This window comes from Corapipo altera, unplaced genomic scaffold, assembly GCF_003945725.1.
Source record: "Corapipo altera isolate COAL_440 unplaced genomic scaffold, ASM394572v1 63, whole genome shotgun sequence".
NCBI classification, from domain to species: domain Eukaryota; kingdom Metazoa; phylum Chordata; class Aves; order Passeriformes; family Pipridae; genus Corapipo; species Corapipo altera.
The window spans coordinates 2,212,365-2,231,521 of NW_020884928.1; the positions used below are offsets into that span (position 1 = coordinate 2,212,365).

A 19,157-nucleotide genomic window follows, 5' to 3' on the forward strand; every position below is an offset into this window, starting at 1 on the left:
AAGGCATAATAATCATTCTTGCTATACACAGCATGTTCCAAGGCTTGAGTAGCCCTCAGCCCTAATACAGATACGTAAGGCAGTACTCTTGCACAAAAATGCCAGATGGTAAGAGTAGAGTCCAAAACCAACACTGGGTTTTGCGTGGCCAGGTTTTGGTAGCAGGGAGGGGTGGGCGGGTTATAGGAGTGGGTTCTGTGAGAAGCTGCTAGAAGCTTCCCCCAAGTCCAGCAGAGCCAATGCCAGCCACTTCAACACCATTAGAAATGGTGAAGAAGGAAAAAAAAGTTACTAGGCAGAAGCCACTGCAGCCAGAGAAGAGTGGAGTGAGAACATGTGAGAGGAACAACTCCGCAGACACGAAGGTCAGTGCAGAAGGAGGGCGAGGAGGCGCTCCAGGCTCCGGAGCTGAGGTTGCCCTGCAGCCCCTGGTGCAGCCCCTGGTGCAGCCCCTGGTGCAGCCCCTGGTGCAGCCCCTGGTGCGGCAGCTGTGCCCCTGCAGCCCATGGAGCACCACAGGGGTGCAGAGATCCACCTGCAGCCCAAGGAGGAGCCCACGCTGGAGCAGCTGGATGCCTGAGGGCTGTGAACTCATGGGAAACCTAGGCAGGAGCAAGGTCCTGGCAGGGACCTGCGGACCTATTGAGAGAGGAGCCCACACTGGAGCAGGTTTCCTGGTAGGATTGGCAAATACAGGGCTGATGGCTCTTCTCCACCAAGAGGAAGGCCAGAAGAAAAGGCAGCACGAGAATTCAAATTCCTAAGTTATACTATTTCTTCTTAAACCATTCTGTATCTATGTCCCAAAAGTGAAAAAAACTGCTAGTAGATACATCAAAGAGTAGTCAGGGATTTCTTATTTCAAACTTTTTCAAACGTAACTGATTCAGACTAAAAAAACGTTTACTGAGGCATTACAGGGATGCACGAAAGTGCCTCTCAAAATGGCAGGGACTGGAACCTCAGTAAAATTTCTTGAAATTAAATTCTGCAGGACAAATAGGCAATCCACATACACTAACTCACATAATGTAAATCCACAGTTTATTCTGCAGCCTTCCATGATGTTATCTTAAGAAGCCACTCATCCAGATAAAAACATGCTTTAAAGGCATCACTTGCACAAATGGTCATTACCATTATATCACAAAGGATTTAACATCTTTAAAAAGAAAAAACAAATTTCATTTCAAATTTCAGTTCCCTGCACAGAAACACCAGGGTAGCAGAAACGATTACACCAAAATGAAGTAATGCATTCCAAGCAAAGAGACACTGCTGTGTAACAGACATCAAGTCCAAACCAATTCTGACAATGCTATATAAAAGGACACATAAAAGTAGCACATTAACACGATATTCTGAACTAAATATTTAACTCAGAAGAAAAAAAAAGCCTGTTTCATTATTAAAATTTCAAATTTTTGAGGAACACATTATGAATTTATAACCCAGAAAGACAAATGCATGTAAATAGTGAAGGCAGGACTCAGAAAAAAAAATTAACTGAAGGAACTAGCCACAAAAAAATCACTTCCACATATCCAGTAGATACATTTAAAAAAAACAATCACACTTAGTAACCTCATTTAAAAAACTGAAAACCAATTTTCCTGACAATATGAAGCATTATAAAAAGAAGGTAGTAAATGAAGCAGATAGATTAGGTAAAGAAAACGTACAGGATGCAAAAGGCTAAATAAGAAAACTAAAAGGGGACATGTTGATATTTAAATTCCACAGTAAATACTCTGTTTTAATTTAGCTCAGTTATAATTTAACTTCTAGAATTCGAGAATTTTTGTTCACTTTAGTAACCTGCTCTAGCTCACCCCTGTGACTAACCATAGAAGTAAACCTTGTAATTAGGACAAATATAAGGAGGACAAAGCAATTAGAAATAAGCTTAGCAGAAAAAAAGAATCTAACAGTGTCTTTGGCATTAGAAGCATATTCTAATAGGTAGGACTCAAAAAATAATCAATATTTCAAAATATTTCCTTTAACTTTTACAAAAATATACATTAATACCACTTTTTGTAAAAACTTATTATGATTATTAGATAATCAAAGTACAAGAGGGATGTAATTCAAAAAAGATAAGATCATACATAGCATAAAACCTAAGCCAAAGTTGTAAAGTTTATAGGAAGTTCCCACATAAGAAGCCTCTTTTACAGGTTATGAATTTTACAAGTTATCTCAGACTTAAGATGAATACTTTTCAGGCAAATTAATAAAATGAAGTAACAAATCACACAGATCAGTCAATACTACTCAAAGTGTTCAACAACTTAATTTCAATAAAAAAACTGTCACACTCACCAACTGCAATCTTTAAAAGCTCTTAAATCAAAACAGCAAAGTGGCAAATTGACTCTACCTTTTCTTCTTTTTTTTAATAGAGTTACTGAGAGTTTCAGAAAACCACTGACTACTATCTTACTTGACACAACAGTGTCAAAGAGAATACAGCAGAACCAGAAACAAGACTTAACAGAAGCATGAGTTACAAATAATGGGCTGTTAACAGCTATGCATTCTTAACTTAATAATCTTACTACACAAAATAAAGAAATATGCAAAGCATACTAAAAATCTAACTTTCTTGGAGATTGTTCTTGACATTGATACCACTATTTGAGGGAATACTTCCAGAAACTTAGAGATGAACTTGGTGTTTCAGTCACTTCACCCTGACAAGATCTTGGTGTACCATATGCAGACACACATTTGTTGAGTGTAACGGCTCAGAACCAAACCACACACAGTTAACGTAAGCCTCAACACCTCTGGTAAAACACAATGATCTACCATGATCTATGCAATAATGTTTTCAAACCATGACTGCCTGACTCTGATGTCAAACATTTCCACATGAATGGGACAAATGTCTTCCAACTTTGAGATGAGTAAACCGATTTCTCAATAGCACCGCCCACCCTGTAATGCCAACATTCACGTCACCGGTGGACAGCAAAAGTGATTCTTGTTGAGTACAATGACAACTGTCATTATTTAACCCTGTATGTTGCCCCTGGAGTTGGGTATTTGCTAGCATATTATCAGGAAGGAAAGGCCGCAGAACCTAACAGAGTAGACTGCTAAAAAGGCAATATGACATTACAAGGATATGAAACATGAGCTGTAATTTCATAATTACCAGTTTTAAATGTTACAGGTTCAGTGTCAGCTGAAGTAAATTTACACACAAGTAAATTTCAAAGGAAAGACCTTCTAAAACTGCTCAAATTATTAAATATAATTCAATTAAATAAAATTTACGGAAGTATCAGTGGCACCTGACTGGGGTCATTAAACCCCTAATGATTAAAATACAAAACTCTTTCTCCATATGGAAAACTTCAAAGTATTTACGATTTTACATCATAGGAAAAAATATCAAGCGTGCTTGATAATTATAGAATTTATGCCAATATAAAGCTCCTGTATATAGAGTGGAATGATTACACCATGAAATTTCAACATAAGGAATTGAAGTGGAAGAGGAGAAAAAATACATTGACTTACTTTTTCTGTAGTTACAGTAAGAGATGGAACCAAGGATGGTGAGGACTCCGACTGCTTCTTGTATTTTTGTTTGTGTTTATCTTTCTCTTTATATTTCTATAAGTTGTAAAAGAGAATACAAACTAAGTTCAGCTTCATCTTTAACATAACCCATTTTACAGAGCATCAAGTGTTACCAAAATTTAAGAGATGGCAATAATGCTATTTCAAAACCACACTGAAGTTCTGAAACTTTTGTAATATAATTTTTAAAAAGTAAATCAAGTATTTACACTTGCTTTCAAAGTACACAAATTGAAATTCTTCAATTATAGCCAGCATTTACGAATCCACTGGTGTTCATATTCTCCATTTTTCCAATAATCAATTAATCAACAAAAGAAACTGGATTAAAAACTGAGACAAGGCTTCTGCTTCAGAGATCTTCCTCCATTTTTCACCTAAGATCTTTCTGCATTTCTGCACCTCTACAGTATTTTTTGGTTGGATACTAATGTAAATTAATGCAAGGTTTTAGCTTTGGCTCCCCTACTGACATCTCCATGCATAATAATGTGAAATCTGATTTAGATTTCATTCCCAAAAAGGTGTATACATTTTGCAGACTAAGTAAGTATCTTCCATGGTAAACTGAGTAAAATACCAAAAGCGATACAAGTCAAATGTGCTTTCTGAAAGAGCTGAGAATTTAATGCGGTTTTTCTTAATTCTTATTTTTTAAACACGAAATGAAGCATTGGCAGTGTGAATGAAATTGTGCAAACAGAGAGAAAGTAACTTTTTAACCCAGAGCCTTCAGAGTATAAGAAAAGTCTTGCATACCAGCAGAAATCAATTCTTAGAGGATTACAGAATCAGACCCAATTTGCATTTGTTTAAACAGTTCAGACAAATACTTAAAAAAAAAAAATACCCCATCTGACAAAACTAACAATTAAACTTAGAGTAAAGGAGTTCAGTAGTTTTACCAATTTAATCATAAACAAATAATTTTTTTCCTTAGTGTTACAGTTTATTTAGACAGCCAATGTCAGAAGATGCAGAAAAACCACAGGTGTGAGAGAAAGTTACTTGTAAGCTACTGGCACTCAAGTATTTTGTTTCTTTAACTATGTATTTGTGAAATTTTCATGTACTAAGACAAAACTCTACAGAACTATGGCTATTTGTTCAGAATGACTGTTTCAACAGAAAGCTAGTAAAAAAAAGTGCATGCATATGGACTGACACAAGGGGTTTAAAAATCCCACTGAGCAGCTTGAAAACATGAGAAACACAAAATGTGTGAGTCTGCATAACCATATGAAAACTCAGTAACTGTTTTGCATCTTAAAAATTACCCATGTTGATCTTTCTCTATCAAAATGATTATCCAGACTCTCAAAGGGAAACATAATTTGTTCAACAGCGGCTGCACAACCACTCTCACCAAGCACCAGGACAAGATACTGAGGTATGACCAAGTATAAGCTTTCTATTTCAGTCACAATGGAAGAAATATGAGAGACTTATTTCATGGAATCAGCCTAAGACATTAAGAGAATGGGTTCTCAAATTCTCTAATAAAGTAGAATCAGTTAATTGACAACCTAGATGCAAAGCTGAAAGCAAAATACATTTATCTCTACCTTTATGAACTATAAATACCAGCTGACTTAAAGATCACCATGTTTCTAACCAGCCTAAACCACTAAACTTACAGCCCAATTTTGCCAGAAAGGAAATAGAGTTTAACCCAGAAAGTTCATTAAAAAAGTAACAAAGCAACTGTCACCAAAATCTCATGTAAAAATATACTTGCTAGAATACAATAGAATTAAAGTTCTTTTAATTCTTGTGCACTTCTTAAAACTCAAAGGTCGGTCTTTAAAAAGCTCATGGGGATTTCTAGGTTTGGGGGTTTTATACACTGAAGTGAACTTGGGGTTTTTCTCTCACTGTGCCACAGGGATAGAAATAAAGAGTTCTTCCTTTGACAAGGATATATTACAATAATATACACCATAAGGTAGGATTTAAATTTCTGAAACCTAATATAGGCTTGTTGACGGAGTTTTAGATCAGAGAGGTTGATTTTGGCTTTTTCTGTATTTTTCTGTAGGGGAGATTGTATGCCTCTTTTTAGACCTGGAAAATACACATGTGAAAGAAAAAAAATTATGGAGAGGAGGCATTCAAATGCAGTGCCCAGTCTTTTCAATAACATCTTACATTTAACAATCCCAAAAATGCTACCCATACTACCAGAAAAACAAGCAGGGATCAAGAAAAAAACAGAAGCATCTACACCAAGACTGCCATGTTGTTCATCAAATCTGTTGACCCAAAGGACTTTCACCAGTGCCAGTTACCAAACTAAATCATCATGTGTATGATGTTCAGATAAACTCGAGTAACAATTTCACTGAACCCCAGACAAGCCTCACGAATAAAACTATGAAATGGCTAAGCCACTGCCTGAGTTTCTTTAGCTTTTATCATTCTACTAGGAAATTCAAATCACTCTAAAGAATTTTTTTATTTATAATTTTGGAGCCAAGGGGCAATGACTTTAATATGCTTTAAGATGAAACTTCACAGAAATATCAGTAAACAATAGGAAAACTTTTAAATGAACATGTTTTACAATCTTTTCTGTTGACCTTCTAGTGCTCTCTTACTTTCAGTGTAATTTCATCTAAAAGGCAAAGAAACATAAAATTCTGTTCAAAAGTACAGTTAGGAGAACTTCAGATTACATTTTGCATGTACTGAAATCACTTTGACAGTAGTCTCAACACAAAAGGAGGTGTCAAGAAGAAGGAAAAAGGGATACAAGAACAGCAGGAAGGGAGAGGGCATAAACGAAAGAATATGCTTAATTTCTGTAAAGTGAAGCATCAGCAACTCATCAAATTCCTCTCCCAGATCCAAAGCACCAGCACAAAGTCTGACAGGACAGCTTACCACGGTCACAGCTTAACACTCAAGGACACTGGAGGGGTAACCCATCCAAAGGCCTTTTGGATACAAATCTCTCACAGGACATCTGCTGTCCTTACCTCTACATTCCCTCCTCCTTTTAAGTTATACTTCCTCTAATAATTCTCCCCTCTATTTTTTTTCTTTTTACTTTTTTTCTTCCTAAGCAAAGTTCAGAAGTCTTACTTCTGAATGTGAATTGACTCCAGATGCATATAACATCAAAGAAGTGGAGAACACTTCACTGCAGGAAAATGTTTGAAAGAAATGCTCAGATTTTACACTGGTAAGAATAAAAAATTTCCAAAACAACCTGCTGAGATGAGGAGATGTAGCTCCCACAATGCAGTTGCACCCTTTTCTCACCATAAAGATGCATACTAAGTATAACAAGAGTTCTGCAATATCCACTTTGGAATCCAGAAAAGTAAAAGAGGGACACAAATTCCCACAATATTTAACAAATATGACAGCTTTTAATAAGTCTGTCTCAAAGGTCATACTAACTAATCATCTCCCCTACCGTCAAAAAAAGAACAAACCACTAGCCCTTCATGGACAACTTTACATGCTTCACTTTTGTAAGATCTCTGTTCAGTTATAGCTCTAAAAAATCCCCAAAACACAGATCAGCAGCTCACCAAGATAAACATCCATCCAGAAAGCCACATGGGAACACCCCATTGTAAGGAAGGTAATCATATCAAATATCTGACCTCCTACGAGCTTTACAGTAAGGAATATAAAAGACAGAAATTACTGTTAACAAGGACTGAAAATAATATTGCCAATAAGTAAAAGCTAAGGGAGCACTAAGGGCAGGCAGAACCCATTTGTATATTTAAGCATGAGTTCAGATGTTCCAAACACCTATGCAGAGTTGACAAATGCAATATTACATTCTGTAAACCCAAGATTTAGCAGAAGACACATTCCAAGAAAGAATGTAATAAAAAAATACAGCACCAGCTACAAAATTAATGAGGGAAATTTTAATCTTGGTTCACAAATAAGGTAGTTCAGCAGACCAGATTTAGGCAGCTTCTGAAATCTTTGTTACTGTAAGAAAAATAAAGTGTGACTGCCATGCAGCCACTGGGTAAGCAGCTTAACATTATTCAACCTAGAAGCTGAAGAGCCCTGATTTATGGTGCACCTAAATATCAATATCAAATACCTAGAGTTCATATGTCATGATTAATCAGAGAGCTTTATTTATCACCAGAGATACCATTTTTGGATTTTGGTTTTTATCTAAAAAATTACATAATACCATCTTAACACCAACATCTACATGCTGCAAGACTAGAAAACAAATAAGGTGCAATATTTCTTAATTCTATAGCACTTTCTGTACATTGGCCTCTTGTGGGGCAGGGGAGAAGGGAATGGAGAAGGTGAAAAAAAGCACATTGATTGCTTTTATTTCTTCCACAAAGATTCAATCTACAAAATTATTATATAATATGACTTCATAAATACAGCTCATTGTAGCTCATTTACATGTTGGATCATTCTAAAGGTCAGCATGACATCATTCATTTTCTTTAACATACTTTCAGAGAAACATTTTACCAGACTCCTGAAAAAAATACCATCTCATGGAAATATCAAAATAATGTATAACTTCATTGTAGCTCAGATCTGCTACCAACATGTCCTGGTTTCCCACCAGCCAAGCCATGTGGGCACGTCCAGGTTGTTATTCTCTACCACCCACATCATCACTGGGGGACAGAAGGAAGGGATTCTCGCTTCCAGGAAGGAGGGGAGGGGCCTGGCTTCCAGTTGGGAAGAAGGGGTGGCTGCGGAGGGTCTGCCGACCGTGCTGGTCATTCTCCACGTCAGTGAGCAGCCTGCATGTTAAACACCCTCTCTTTTATACACTTGCTGTTATTAGGACTGTAGCTGTCGCTATTCGGTTTTCTTATGTCATTGTAACTTGTTCTTATCTCAGCCCACAATCCCTAGCTTTTTTATCTCCCACTGGAGGGGGGAAGGAGCAAGCATGGGAGGGTGGAAATAAATTAGGGAATGCCATTCCTAAAGCATGACACAACAGAATAGATGTAATCAAATCTATCTTTTCACACGTTGGACTTCAATGTTTGAAAATAATGCAAGTGAACAATAACTTTTCTAGTACAGATGGAGTGGATAAGTTCAGCTTTTCTCTTAAACAGCATTATTAATTCATAATATTTCCACATGGAAGTATCATTTAACTTGCTGAAGGTATTTACATTTAATTACAATTAATTTTTGTCTCAAGAATGCACAGCCCTTTCCGATGAGGTTTCCACAGTACTTTATTTCATTAAAATATGTTCTGAAGTGCAGCAGTTAACAGTTCAGTGTTACAAAGGAGAAAAAAAAAGTTTTCTGACCCTGCTCACCTTTTCCAGAATTGTTCAGCTTGTGTGCCCACTCAAACTGCTAAAACAGCAGCAACAAAAAACAAAGTGCAGTGTTTTCTGCTGTTTTAGTGAGCTGTGTTACTTCTGTGAAGGAACATGAGAGATGGACAGTAACAGGCACAAGAGGACGCAGACGCAGAACAGAGAAGAACTCACCTGCTCAGGGAGCAGAAGACTAACTTCTGTTTTGAAAGAATTAAAACACATGCACACTATCAGCAAGCACCAGTGCTTAGTCCTTCAAGACAAAACTGCTTGGGTTGACCCTGAATTATTCTATTTTTATCCCTTCTCCATTACAAAAATCATAAACCTCTACTACCTTTGGTTGTCCCAAGTTTTCAAACCTTAGGAACATTTTCAAATCTATTTTCCGTATTGATTATTGTAATCAAAATCATCTCAATGTCCAAACCACTAATTTTTCAGCTGCTGTTTTTGATTCCTTCAAATAATTCCAATTTATCAGAATGTTCTGTTAGTACAGAGTATTTAGATTGGTGCTTTTGTCATTTATAGGTTTTCTGCACTATCTTTGTGCCACCAAAGACTGTAAATCCAGAGCTGTCACCATCACAACTGAATGGAAAGCTGCACATAGCTCTTGTTAATCCCAATAGCAGATCAGCTTGGCCTCTTATTCGGGACTAGGAGCAATAGAACCGTAACAATTCCAGAATGAGAGATGCCCACAGCCCACAAGTTTCAAATTCAAATCCTAATTTATCTCATTTCTACAACAACAACCCTTGCTCAGGCATTCATCTAGCTATCATTTTAAATGGTATAACCCACAGCAGAAAAATTCAATGCAGCAGCAGTGTTGCTGCAGTCACAGTAACAAAAGGAGACAGGCACGGGATAATTTATAAGGAGAGATTGAACACTATTGCCAGCATTATTCAAACACATACATATGCTCTAAGGATAAAACTTGTTCTTAATACCAGTCCTTGATGTAATTACTAAATATTCAAAAGCCTCACTTAAGTACAGGAATGATGGTCCAAATTTTCCCTGTTAATGGTAAAAAGACTCAAGAATCAATAATAAAAATGCCATCCAAAGCTTCTATGAGGTCCAAGACTACCAGCTCTTAACCAGAATGAGCTACTCTTCTTTTGATATTTAATATTAAAATATGCTTCTTCTGTTATTTGCACAGTTTAATATTAATGGTTGGTAATGGATACTCAAATGCTACACACTTGAGTAGCACTTTTGAACTTCAAAAATGGTGCAAGATTAAATCAATATGGCAGGTCAATTTTACCTTTCCACAGTTGGTTGTTCGGTGAGGAACACCTCATGAACACCTGATCTGAGTGTTCACAACTTGACTTGTAACAGCTCACACAGAGCATTAAAATACATTAAAAAGCATGAAGCACCTTTCCCCAAATGAAATTCATTGCCCTGACACGTGACCATAGGCTGTTGGAAAGTTTGGGCAGTTCAGAACGCAGATACAAACCAACACAGAGCTCGCCTATGGAAACTTCCAATGTGTAGAAACGTTTTAAATTTCCCTTCCCCTGGGCCCAACAACCAAACTCGAGTTACACTGGAACACACTGAGTGTGACACAGTGTCGAGCTCTTCTTAGGTGTTCAAGTTTCTACCTGCGAATCAGAAAAGCTGTAATGTTCCCTGAAGAAAAGGAGAAGCAGCAAGAACATGTCCATACTGAACACACAGCTCAGGGTTTGGAACACTTATCCTGGCTCCTGCATTTTAGGTTTTCCTCTGACACTCTCCAACTTCTGTAATAGTGGCCTGAGGCTCCTTGTCACTGTTTTGGTTTTTGCCTCTCCACAACTTTTTACACATCTGCAGTCTTCAGTCACAAGCCCAGTTTTGTTTAATTTAAATCATATGAGCCATCATAGCAAGAGTTTTAAATTTCCCCTTCCTGTTCAGTCCAGAGCAAAGCACTTCAATAGTAGAAAAGAAATTAGGTTAATTCATCTGCTATAAAGTAGTTACTTTACATGAAATATATATTCACATTTTTCAGAAGTCACAAACATATAAAGCTAGTAATCTTGACTAATTTTCATGTAAGTGGCTAAAAAGACTTCCTTTATACAAAAGTCAGTTCCAGATATATTTAGGTCTTTCTTTAGTCCTTCCAAATATAAGACTGCCAGGAACATTAAAGCAAGGTGTTCTTCTACAGCCTCATGGTGGCTTAAATTTTTTCCAAGAAAGCCTGAGGTAAACACCTGGGCCCTGAAAAAATGGGATATTATAATGGAATGTCAAGGAACATATTACCAACCCTATTTATGAGGGATGCAGCCTCATCACTAATCATTTCTAAATAGCATCTCTGCCATAGAAACTAACAATACTTAGGCAGCAGTAATCAGAATATAATGAAGCTATTTATTCTGTAACTTCAAATTCATCATTACAATTAAATCATACCAAAGGTTTGGTTGAATTTGTTCAGCATTTTTTTTTTATTATTATACCCTTATATATTTGTTATCAATTTTGTTAGCAGGGTATCCAGAAGAGACTAACACATTCTATGAAGGAAAACACAGGCTTTCAGCAGTGCCTGTTTGTAGAAATGACAGTTATCTATCTACATCAACATTTTCAGACCAACCTCTTCCTACTCCAGTCCAGTATTCCATATGCACAGATGGATAGCTTTTGAGGTCTGAGAAATAAAAATTGTTCCAAGCCACAACTCATACAGCTACTGCTTGGTAAAAGGAAAAGCTTTAACAATGCCTGCAGATCAGATTATCCAAATTTCCAAAGAAAAAAATGAAGGATAAAGAAGAAACTACAGTGGCCACGGAGCAGGTGGGGTGCCACACACAGAGACACTACTGTATCTGTGAAGAAATATATACATATTTTCCATAATATGACAACAATCTAGATTCCAAACAGATTTACAGAAGAGGAAATAAGGAAAGTCACCCTAAAAAATGACCACAGTCCTCCAAGATACTAGATACAGTATATCAAATATACAGTATAAGACATCACATGCAGAAGGTAATCAAATTTACCAAGAGTATGAGCCTTTGTAACACCTACAGTTTACTGACTGAAGATTAGGATTTTGCAAAGAACAGTCTGTTCTTCAACTACAGAATGTGTAAGATTAAAAATGCCAAACAAAGAATCTGTGGCCACAAAAAGTTAGACGATTAACAGCTTCAGGAAACTGCAACTTTTTTCACCACTGGGTGGTTTTAACTGTTTCATTATTCTCATGCCATGAGAAACACTGAATGTCAAATAACAGGTTAGTGCTTCAAACTGCATTGCTTCATGTGGCATTGCAGATCATGAGATCTTTTGGATTACCATGTTTCACTTCATGAAAGGTAGAACTTCAATATCCTATTTCTAGCAAAGTTTAAGTCACAGAAAAGGGTCAGGACTTGCAAAGGCAAGCCGCAACATTTACGATTTCTAGAAGGTCTACACCAAAACACTTCCAGAGCAGGAGAAGCTGAGCAGCCAGCTAAAAAAACAGGTGATATATCGACTAAACACACCGTTACAAAGTCCCACCAAGTATACCCTGAGGACTTCACAGGTATTGTGTGGTCAAAGCATTTTCAGTCAAAGTCATTTAAAAAACAAACAAAACAAAACAAAACAAGCAACCCAAAAACATCAGCCCACCAGCTTACAAGTTTTGTCCATGTGAGTAAAAATCCATGCATGTTATTTTGATAAAACATGACCTGAAATATTACTCTGGTGAAAATCGAAGAAAAAATATGGCAAATATTAGTAAGAGTTTACCTTGCAGCTAACTCTGTAGTCTATAATTCAAGACTGTTTTTTTCTACCAATGTGTTACTAAGAGAAAAAAAAAGTCTGCCAAAACCCCATATGTTTATTATTTTAGCCATAAATTTTGATTTAGAGGTACAACTGCATCGCAATGCACAATCTTTTCTGCATTACCAGATGAAGATGGAACTATTCACCTACACCATTAATAAAATCTAAAGATACTTTGTAGAAGATAATCCAAGAACAACTGGAGATCAACATCCATCCAAAATGGAAGTGATCTTAAAATCCAAATCAAATATTAAGGAGACTAAGAGTCTGAAGTTTGACATTTGCTATTCAATTTCCTTTTACTATAAATATAGCTCCTTTGTACAATACACATTTGATCAAAAGATTCTTTGATTTCAATTTTTATGTAATGACTTTTAATAATGCAGAACTAAGTTTACTCACAACCACACAAAATTCTATTAAGCTATTAGGATACACAGGATGTGTGCAAGTGAGCAGTTTTGCATGTGTTCTTAGAGGACTAAAAAAGAGCCAAAGCTTACTTGCATTATTGTGCCATGGTGTGTAATCACTCCCTATTGAATTCAGATGATAAATTTTTTATAGACAACTATTAATCCAGCAGTAATAAAAACACAAAATAGTAATCATCATAAATTTAAAATTCCTTTTTTAAAAATATGTGATGTCAAATTGTTAAATAGAATATGCCAACATTAGAAATCAGCAGTCAGTTATGTTCTTAGTACCCTCACAGGAAGATTCACAGGTGAGTAACAAGGTCTTCTGCCATCACAGTGGGCTTGACCACCAGTTCCAGTAAAATGTGTCAAGAAGTCAGTTCTTTGATGAGAGAAAAAGATATAGCAGGGCAAAACATAAAAAACTAGATGCAGTTGTTTAACTGCACAGCTGCCAAAATGTGTACTGCTGGTTTTCTTTCCTACACAGTCACAAAGGGTATACAAGAAAAACTCTAGTGGAAAACTAAAGCAAAGGAAGTTGCATGGAAACAGCCTTTCCAACGGCTCTGTTTCAGTGCATATCCCAAAACTGATGATAAACAGTAACAGGAAGCTGCATGTACAAATGCACCCGAAAATCTTTCCTCACTGGATGCTAGTACCTCTATTATTATTCTGTGCTTCAGGAACAAGATTTCCTTCAGGCTTTTCATCAAAAATTAAATTTATCAGAAGCGCTACTATTAAGCAGATGTGCCACATAATTAGCAACGACAAATCCACTTACTTTTTTCTCCTTCTCATGGTGTTTATCCTGAGAGTGAGAGGAAGAATCACTTAAACTTTGATCATATGACCTATTAGATCCCCGTTTGCTCTTTTTCTAAAAAGAGAAAATATATTTATGGACAGAGAAAAGGAACCATTTGAATAAATAAAAAGTATAAAGCATTTCAACTGATAAGATGCCTTATTGCTTGAGAAAAAAAAATTCAGTACTTCAGTTACTGAAAAACTGACACTAATAAAATTCACAAGACTATCTCATGTAAACCAGGAAAAAAGCCTAACCCTATATCAACTTTCAGACCTCCCACAAATTTACAAGATATGCTTTCCACAGAGAAATGAAATATGCCACTTTTTAAAGGTTAAAAAATGCTAGACACATTTTCATAACATAAAAAAGATGCTGCTGAAGCGAGTATCTCATGAAGCCACAGTGAAGCCCTGACACATGCCTGAAATGCTTTGAGGTGGCTGTTTTGTGGCTTCATGACTTATTTATTATTCAAGTGATCTGTCTGTAATATTTTCATTTAAATGGATTAAGAACCAGGATACAGAATGCTGTAGTCATGTATGGGTTTACAAGCAGCACATGTAACTGCCTGTATTTCTGTAATGTCTGAGAGCCTAGACCAGGACTGAGAATACTTTACACTAGGCCAGGGTTCTAAATGTTTGTTATTTCATCATAACTGAGGCAGCATTATAGACACTTCAGGTTGGTGTTTTGTCAACCAGTGGAATAGTAGATATACACCACCCACCACCTTCAGCAGTAAATACTAAGCACTTGTATTTACCAGGCATTAACAGTCACAATAATCCTAAAGAAACACTGAAACACTTAACATGATCCTGCCAGTCTTTCCTCTTACCACTACAGCTTCAAAACAGAAAGCTAACTAATCATATGTCAAATATAGAGTTATGTCTTTATCATTAAACTTGCTTTATAAATAAACATAAATGTTCTCAATCATAGCAGCACTGCAACATTCAAATCAAATACATAACAGTGTAAGGGCTTGCCTTCACTGCTAAGTAATAGACCATTTTTGCTCCTTTTGTATAAATTTACTTCAAGATAGTAAAAAACCCCCAACTTAGTTTAGTAAGGCCTGAAAGCCATGACTTATCTTAATTATGAAGCAAATTCATCAGTATTGACTAGAGCAGAGAGCTAACCTCACCAAGTTTAACTTCTAGAAAGCTAAAATGGTTGACTGACCCTGTGTTGCCTCATTGCAACCTATTCAAAAGTCACACTAAATATTCACCTTTTTTAGCAGTGAAAACAAGTAATCTGCAAGTTTAACTGTACTTACAGCAGTATCTGGACATAAGTCTACATATTTTAATACTCATAATTAACATTTTTTAAACATCAGTAAGTCCTTCAAGCCCACATCCTCACACATGTAACTCAGAAACAGTTATCTGGATCTGTCAAACTGGTAAGGAGTGATACGAAAGACCCCAGAGGTCTGATCCAAAACCTAATGAAATATCTGAGACATTTCAACAGGTTTTGTTTGTTTGTTTTTTAAAAATCAAACCTCAAGTCACTTCCTTAAGGCCATGAACAAGAGAACTTATAGGTAGGGAATATATGCTGGCTACACAATGAGAGAGAGAACAGAAGACATGGGGAGAAGAGTAACAGAAGCAGAAATAAATGGATGGCTTCTTTACTCCAAAATGGACTAAATTCCTAGAAGGCACCTAAACAAATAGCAAAAGAAAACATTACAGGAACTCAGTGAAAAAAACTACTAAATGTGCATGCTATTTCTGGCAGAGAGGAAAAACCCACACATCTATAAAGTAACCACTATAAAAACATTTTCAGCTAGTACTCCTGTAACTGTGATTAAAACATTGTTTTAATGAAATACAATCTACCTTTTGAGCTACATGAAAATATTATTTCTAGTGTTAATGGCAATTCAGAGTGAAAAAATAAGTCAGTGACATTTATTTATAGAATTTAACAAATACATACCAGTTTATTAAAATGGTATTTACAGTAGCCACAGTATTGGACGTTATCTGCACCATTGCCTTCCTCTTCACAAAGAAGTCCTGCAAACTGTGCACTAAAAATAAACCAAACAACATTCTAAGAAAGCAAATTTACACCAGCTCGTACCACAATATCACAGCTGATAATGTATGGAAGCTTAGATCTGCAATTAATAAGAGATTTCCACACAAGTGACTTCCAATGGCACATGTGTATAAAACTGACCTTTGTAGTCCAGGGAAAAAGATGTTTATGGTTCACACTTTGGCCTGATGCCTTTTTCAGAGTCTTTAAGCCACTCACACAAGCTTATAGCTTGCAAATCTATACTTACTATGCAGTTACTCCCACAAATATAAACCAAGCAATCTACAATGATTCTCACCTCAAATTCAAGCCAAAAATTATCTATGGAAAGAACAGTTTTAAACAAAACTATACAGCAGATCCAAAGGTTTTTTTCAGAAGTTGCATACATCCTTCTCTGACATGCCAGGAAAATCACTTTTTTTTTTTATTCTAAACAGAACTTGAATTATATAATAAATCAAACCATATTTATTAGTTTAAAATACTATGGCAGGTTAATCTCTTTTAAAAATAACAAGACGTAGAAGTTGCTTTGCCTGGGCTAATTATTACCTTATTCTACTACAATTTTTTCAAATCAATTTTGCTTTTCACCATTTTTAATGTTGATTTATTTTCTTTACCAAAATCAACTTAGATATTGAAAAACCAAATATTCAGTTTCATTTTCTATATCGTTTTCATTACCATAATAATGCAATGTTACAGTCAAAATGATGCACAGGAGTATGAAAATTAAAATAACAATATATAAGGTGGTTTATTTTCACTGCTTTTTAAAAATATGTTCTTGGGAAATTCAGAAATATCACTTCCTAAATACATGCACATCTACAGCAGATACCAACTACAGAAAACATTCAGGAGGGTCTCTTCAAGCAAAGATTTATTGTTCTAAGCTTGGCGTACAAAACCCAAAAGGACTAAAACTCATTCTTCATTAGACGTTAGTTTTCTTAATCCCAAATTGATATGCCTTGCCCTGGGTTTTTGCCTTCTGTAGTTGTCACATTTTTCTTCCATTTTTTTTAAACATTACAGAAGCCTCTCAATATCCCCAGCCATAGCACTCTCCTGCTAGATATCATTTTATAGTAAAGACCAAGCTTTTGAATCAAAACATTCTAAAATTTGGCAAGACAAATGTTTTAATTTTTAACGTAATCCTCATGTTCTTCACAACATTCACTGAAAACAGGGGTTTGGAAGAAAGTAAAAAGATGAAAAGAACTCTTGTATGCATCCAAGGGTTTGAAAGGAAAGGGACCTTGTCATACAAGCACTTGGATGTATATATTTTTTCACATCTGTAAGTAATCCCTTTACATGGTATGCATGCTTTGAGGAACACAATCCATTTTCACCATAAAAAGAAACTTGACATTGATCACATCCAATGAAAAATTAGATGCTTGTGAAAGAATAAAACCTGCAACACAGTCAAGTAATTAAAAGAAAAATAAATAAATTAAGAGTTGCCAAGAAATCAGCACTAAAACATAGAAGTAAATCCTTTAAGAGCTGCACAAGACATACAAATTATCACTTAGTTACACTGAAGCAAATACCTTTAGGTAATTTAAGCAGATTTGCAAATACCATTTCCCTGACTGAACTGGTCATGAAGCAGCATACTGGGGCAGCAGACAGGTAAAGCCACATATTACGTAGCTAAACAGCCTATATAAACCTGCAGCTACCTACTGCAAAATAACTTCAGCTGAAATTGAAATAACAAATAATGCCTGTAAATTTTGGGGTAGAATTCTTTTTGCCTCCTTTTACATGTTAACGTGCAGTTTAATATAATTATTCAGCCTCTTTTAGAAGTCTATAAAATGAGACAAGCATCTCCTGAATGCCAGCAAACCTAAATACCTTAAATCGTAATGAATCAGATGGTGGAGGACACAGCTGTTTTTCTCCAACAGTAATACATGAAATCTGAATATTTCAGGATAGATCTGTACCATTTAGATAAAACCAGTGAGGTGAATTACCCCCAAATGTTTGGAAATCTGTACTGGAATGGGTGAATCTAGTGCATTTTTACATATAGCTCACTAATTTTCCCACTGATTTACTAAAAGTAAGCATCAAAATCAGTTAGCAGGTAAATAATGTCTACACACTCCCATATCCTAATAAATATCATCTAAGAAAAATAACATAAGACCAAAAGAAAAAGCCAACCCCCCCTAAACCTTACTCAGAGGGGCACACACCATTTCATACAACCCAAGGGAGTATGACCAGACGGCTTTTGCAGCACAGCAATATCTGCGCTGCCACTGCCATATTGTTAGTAAACCCTTTTATAATAAAAGCAAATCACTTTACTATATTTCTTTACTCAAAAAGGTACTAAATAAAATCTGTTTATTCATCACACTGTGTGCATTGACTCCTTCTGGAACATCAGAGATACTAAATAATAAAATATACTTACCATGTTACGTGAAAAGCTTGTCGACATCCATGCTTATTACATGTCATACAAGCACCAGTGGCTGCTTTACTTTCTCTGCCTTGCTCATCACAAATATAGCACGTCTATCAAAGAGAAAATACTTAACATGATAAGAAGAATACAAATAAGTTCTGTGTTACAGGAGATTCTAGGCTGAGAACTGGATTCCGCAGCTAAGCCTGTATAAGAACTTTTTTATGAAAGTCTAATTATGCTTGTTTGCAAAAGGAGATCACCTGGTAGACTCTTGGATTCTGTGTAACACTTCACCAGTGTTAAGGCAGTACAAATACTAATTTACTTACATTCCATACCACTGTTCAACTACCCAAATGGTTAAACAGCCAAGGGTTAATAGCATTAGGCTTCAAGACTGTCCTTGCCTTCAGGTTTGTGTTTATGTCCTTTTAAGTCTCAATTATTTTTACATTCATTAAACAGAATCTGTATTGGTGGCATTCAGAAACATTAAATTAGACTGAGTGCCTACTGGTGCAATATACCACACAGTATACATGAGTGTGTCTACACAATTACACACAGAAAAACTGCAAACTTGAAATTTTTTTCTATGTTGGGTGCAAAGAATTTTCAGAAGTGTCATAGCATGCTTCAATATACAT

At 36.0% G+C, this 19,157-nt stretch overlaps 1 protein-coding gene across 7 annotated transcripts in view; it reads right to left on the reverse strand.

Moving 5' to 3' along the window:
• MLLT10 (MLLT10, histone lysine methyltransferase DOT1L cofactor) overlaps positions 1–19,157 on the reverse strand; it is a 123,154-nt gene that overhangs the window by 65,476 nt on the left and 38,521 nt on the right. For 5 of the 7 annotated variants that reach the window (XM_027658797.1, XM_027658802.1, XM_027658798.1 and 2 more), the window contains 4 exons: positions 18,514–18,617; positions 15,954–16,047; positions 13,950–14,045; positions 3,532–3,627 (listed from right to left, as the gene is read on the reverse strand). In XM_027658797.1, the coding sequence (XP_027514598.1) occupies positions 3,532–3,627; positions 13,950–14,045; positions 15,954–16,047; positions 18,514–18,617 (390 nt within the window). The remainder of the gene's footprint in view (positions 1–3,531; positions 3,628–13,949; positions 14,046–15,953; positions 16,048–18,513; positions 18,618–19,157) is intronic. The other 2 variants (XM_027658799.1, XM_027658803.1) reach the window with 1 other exon arrangement.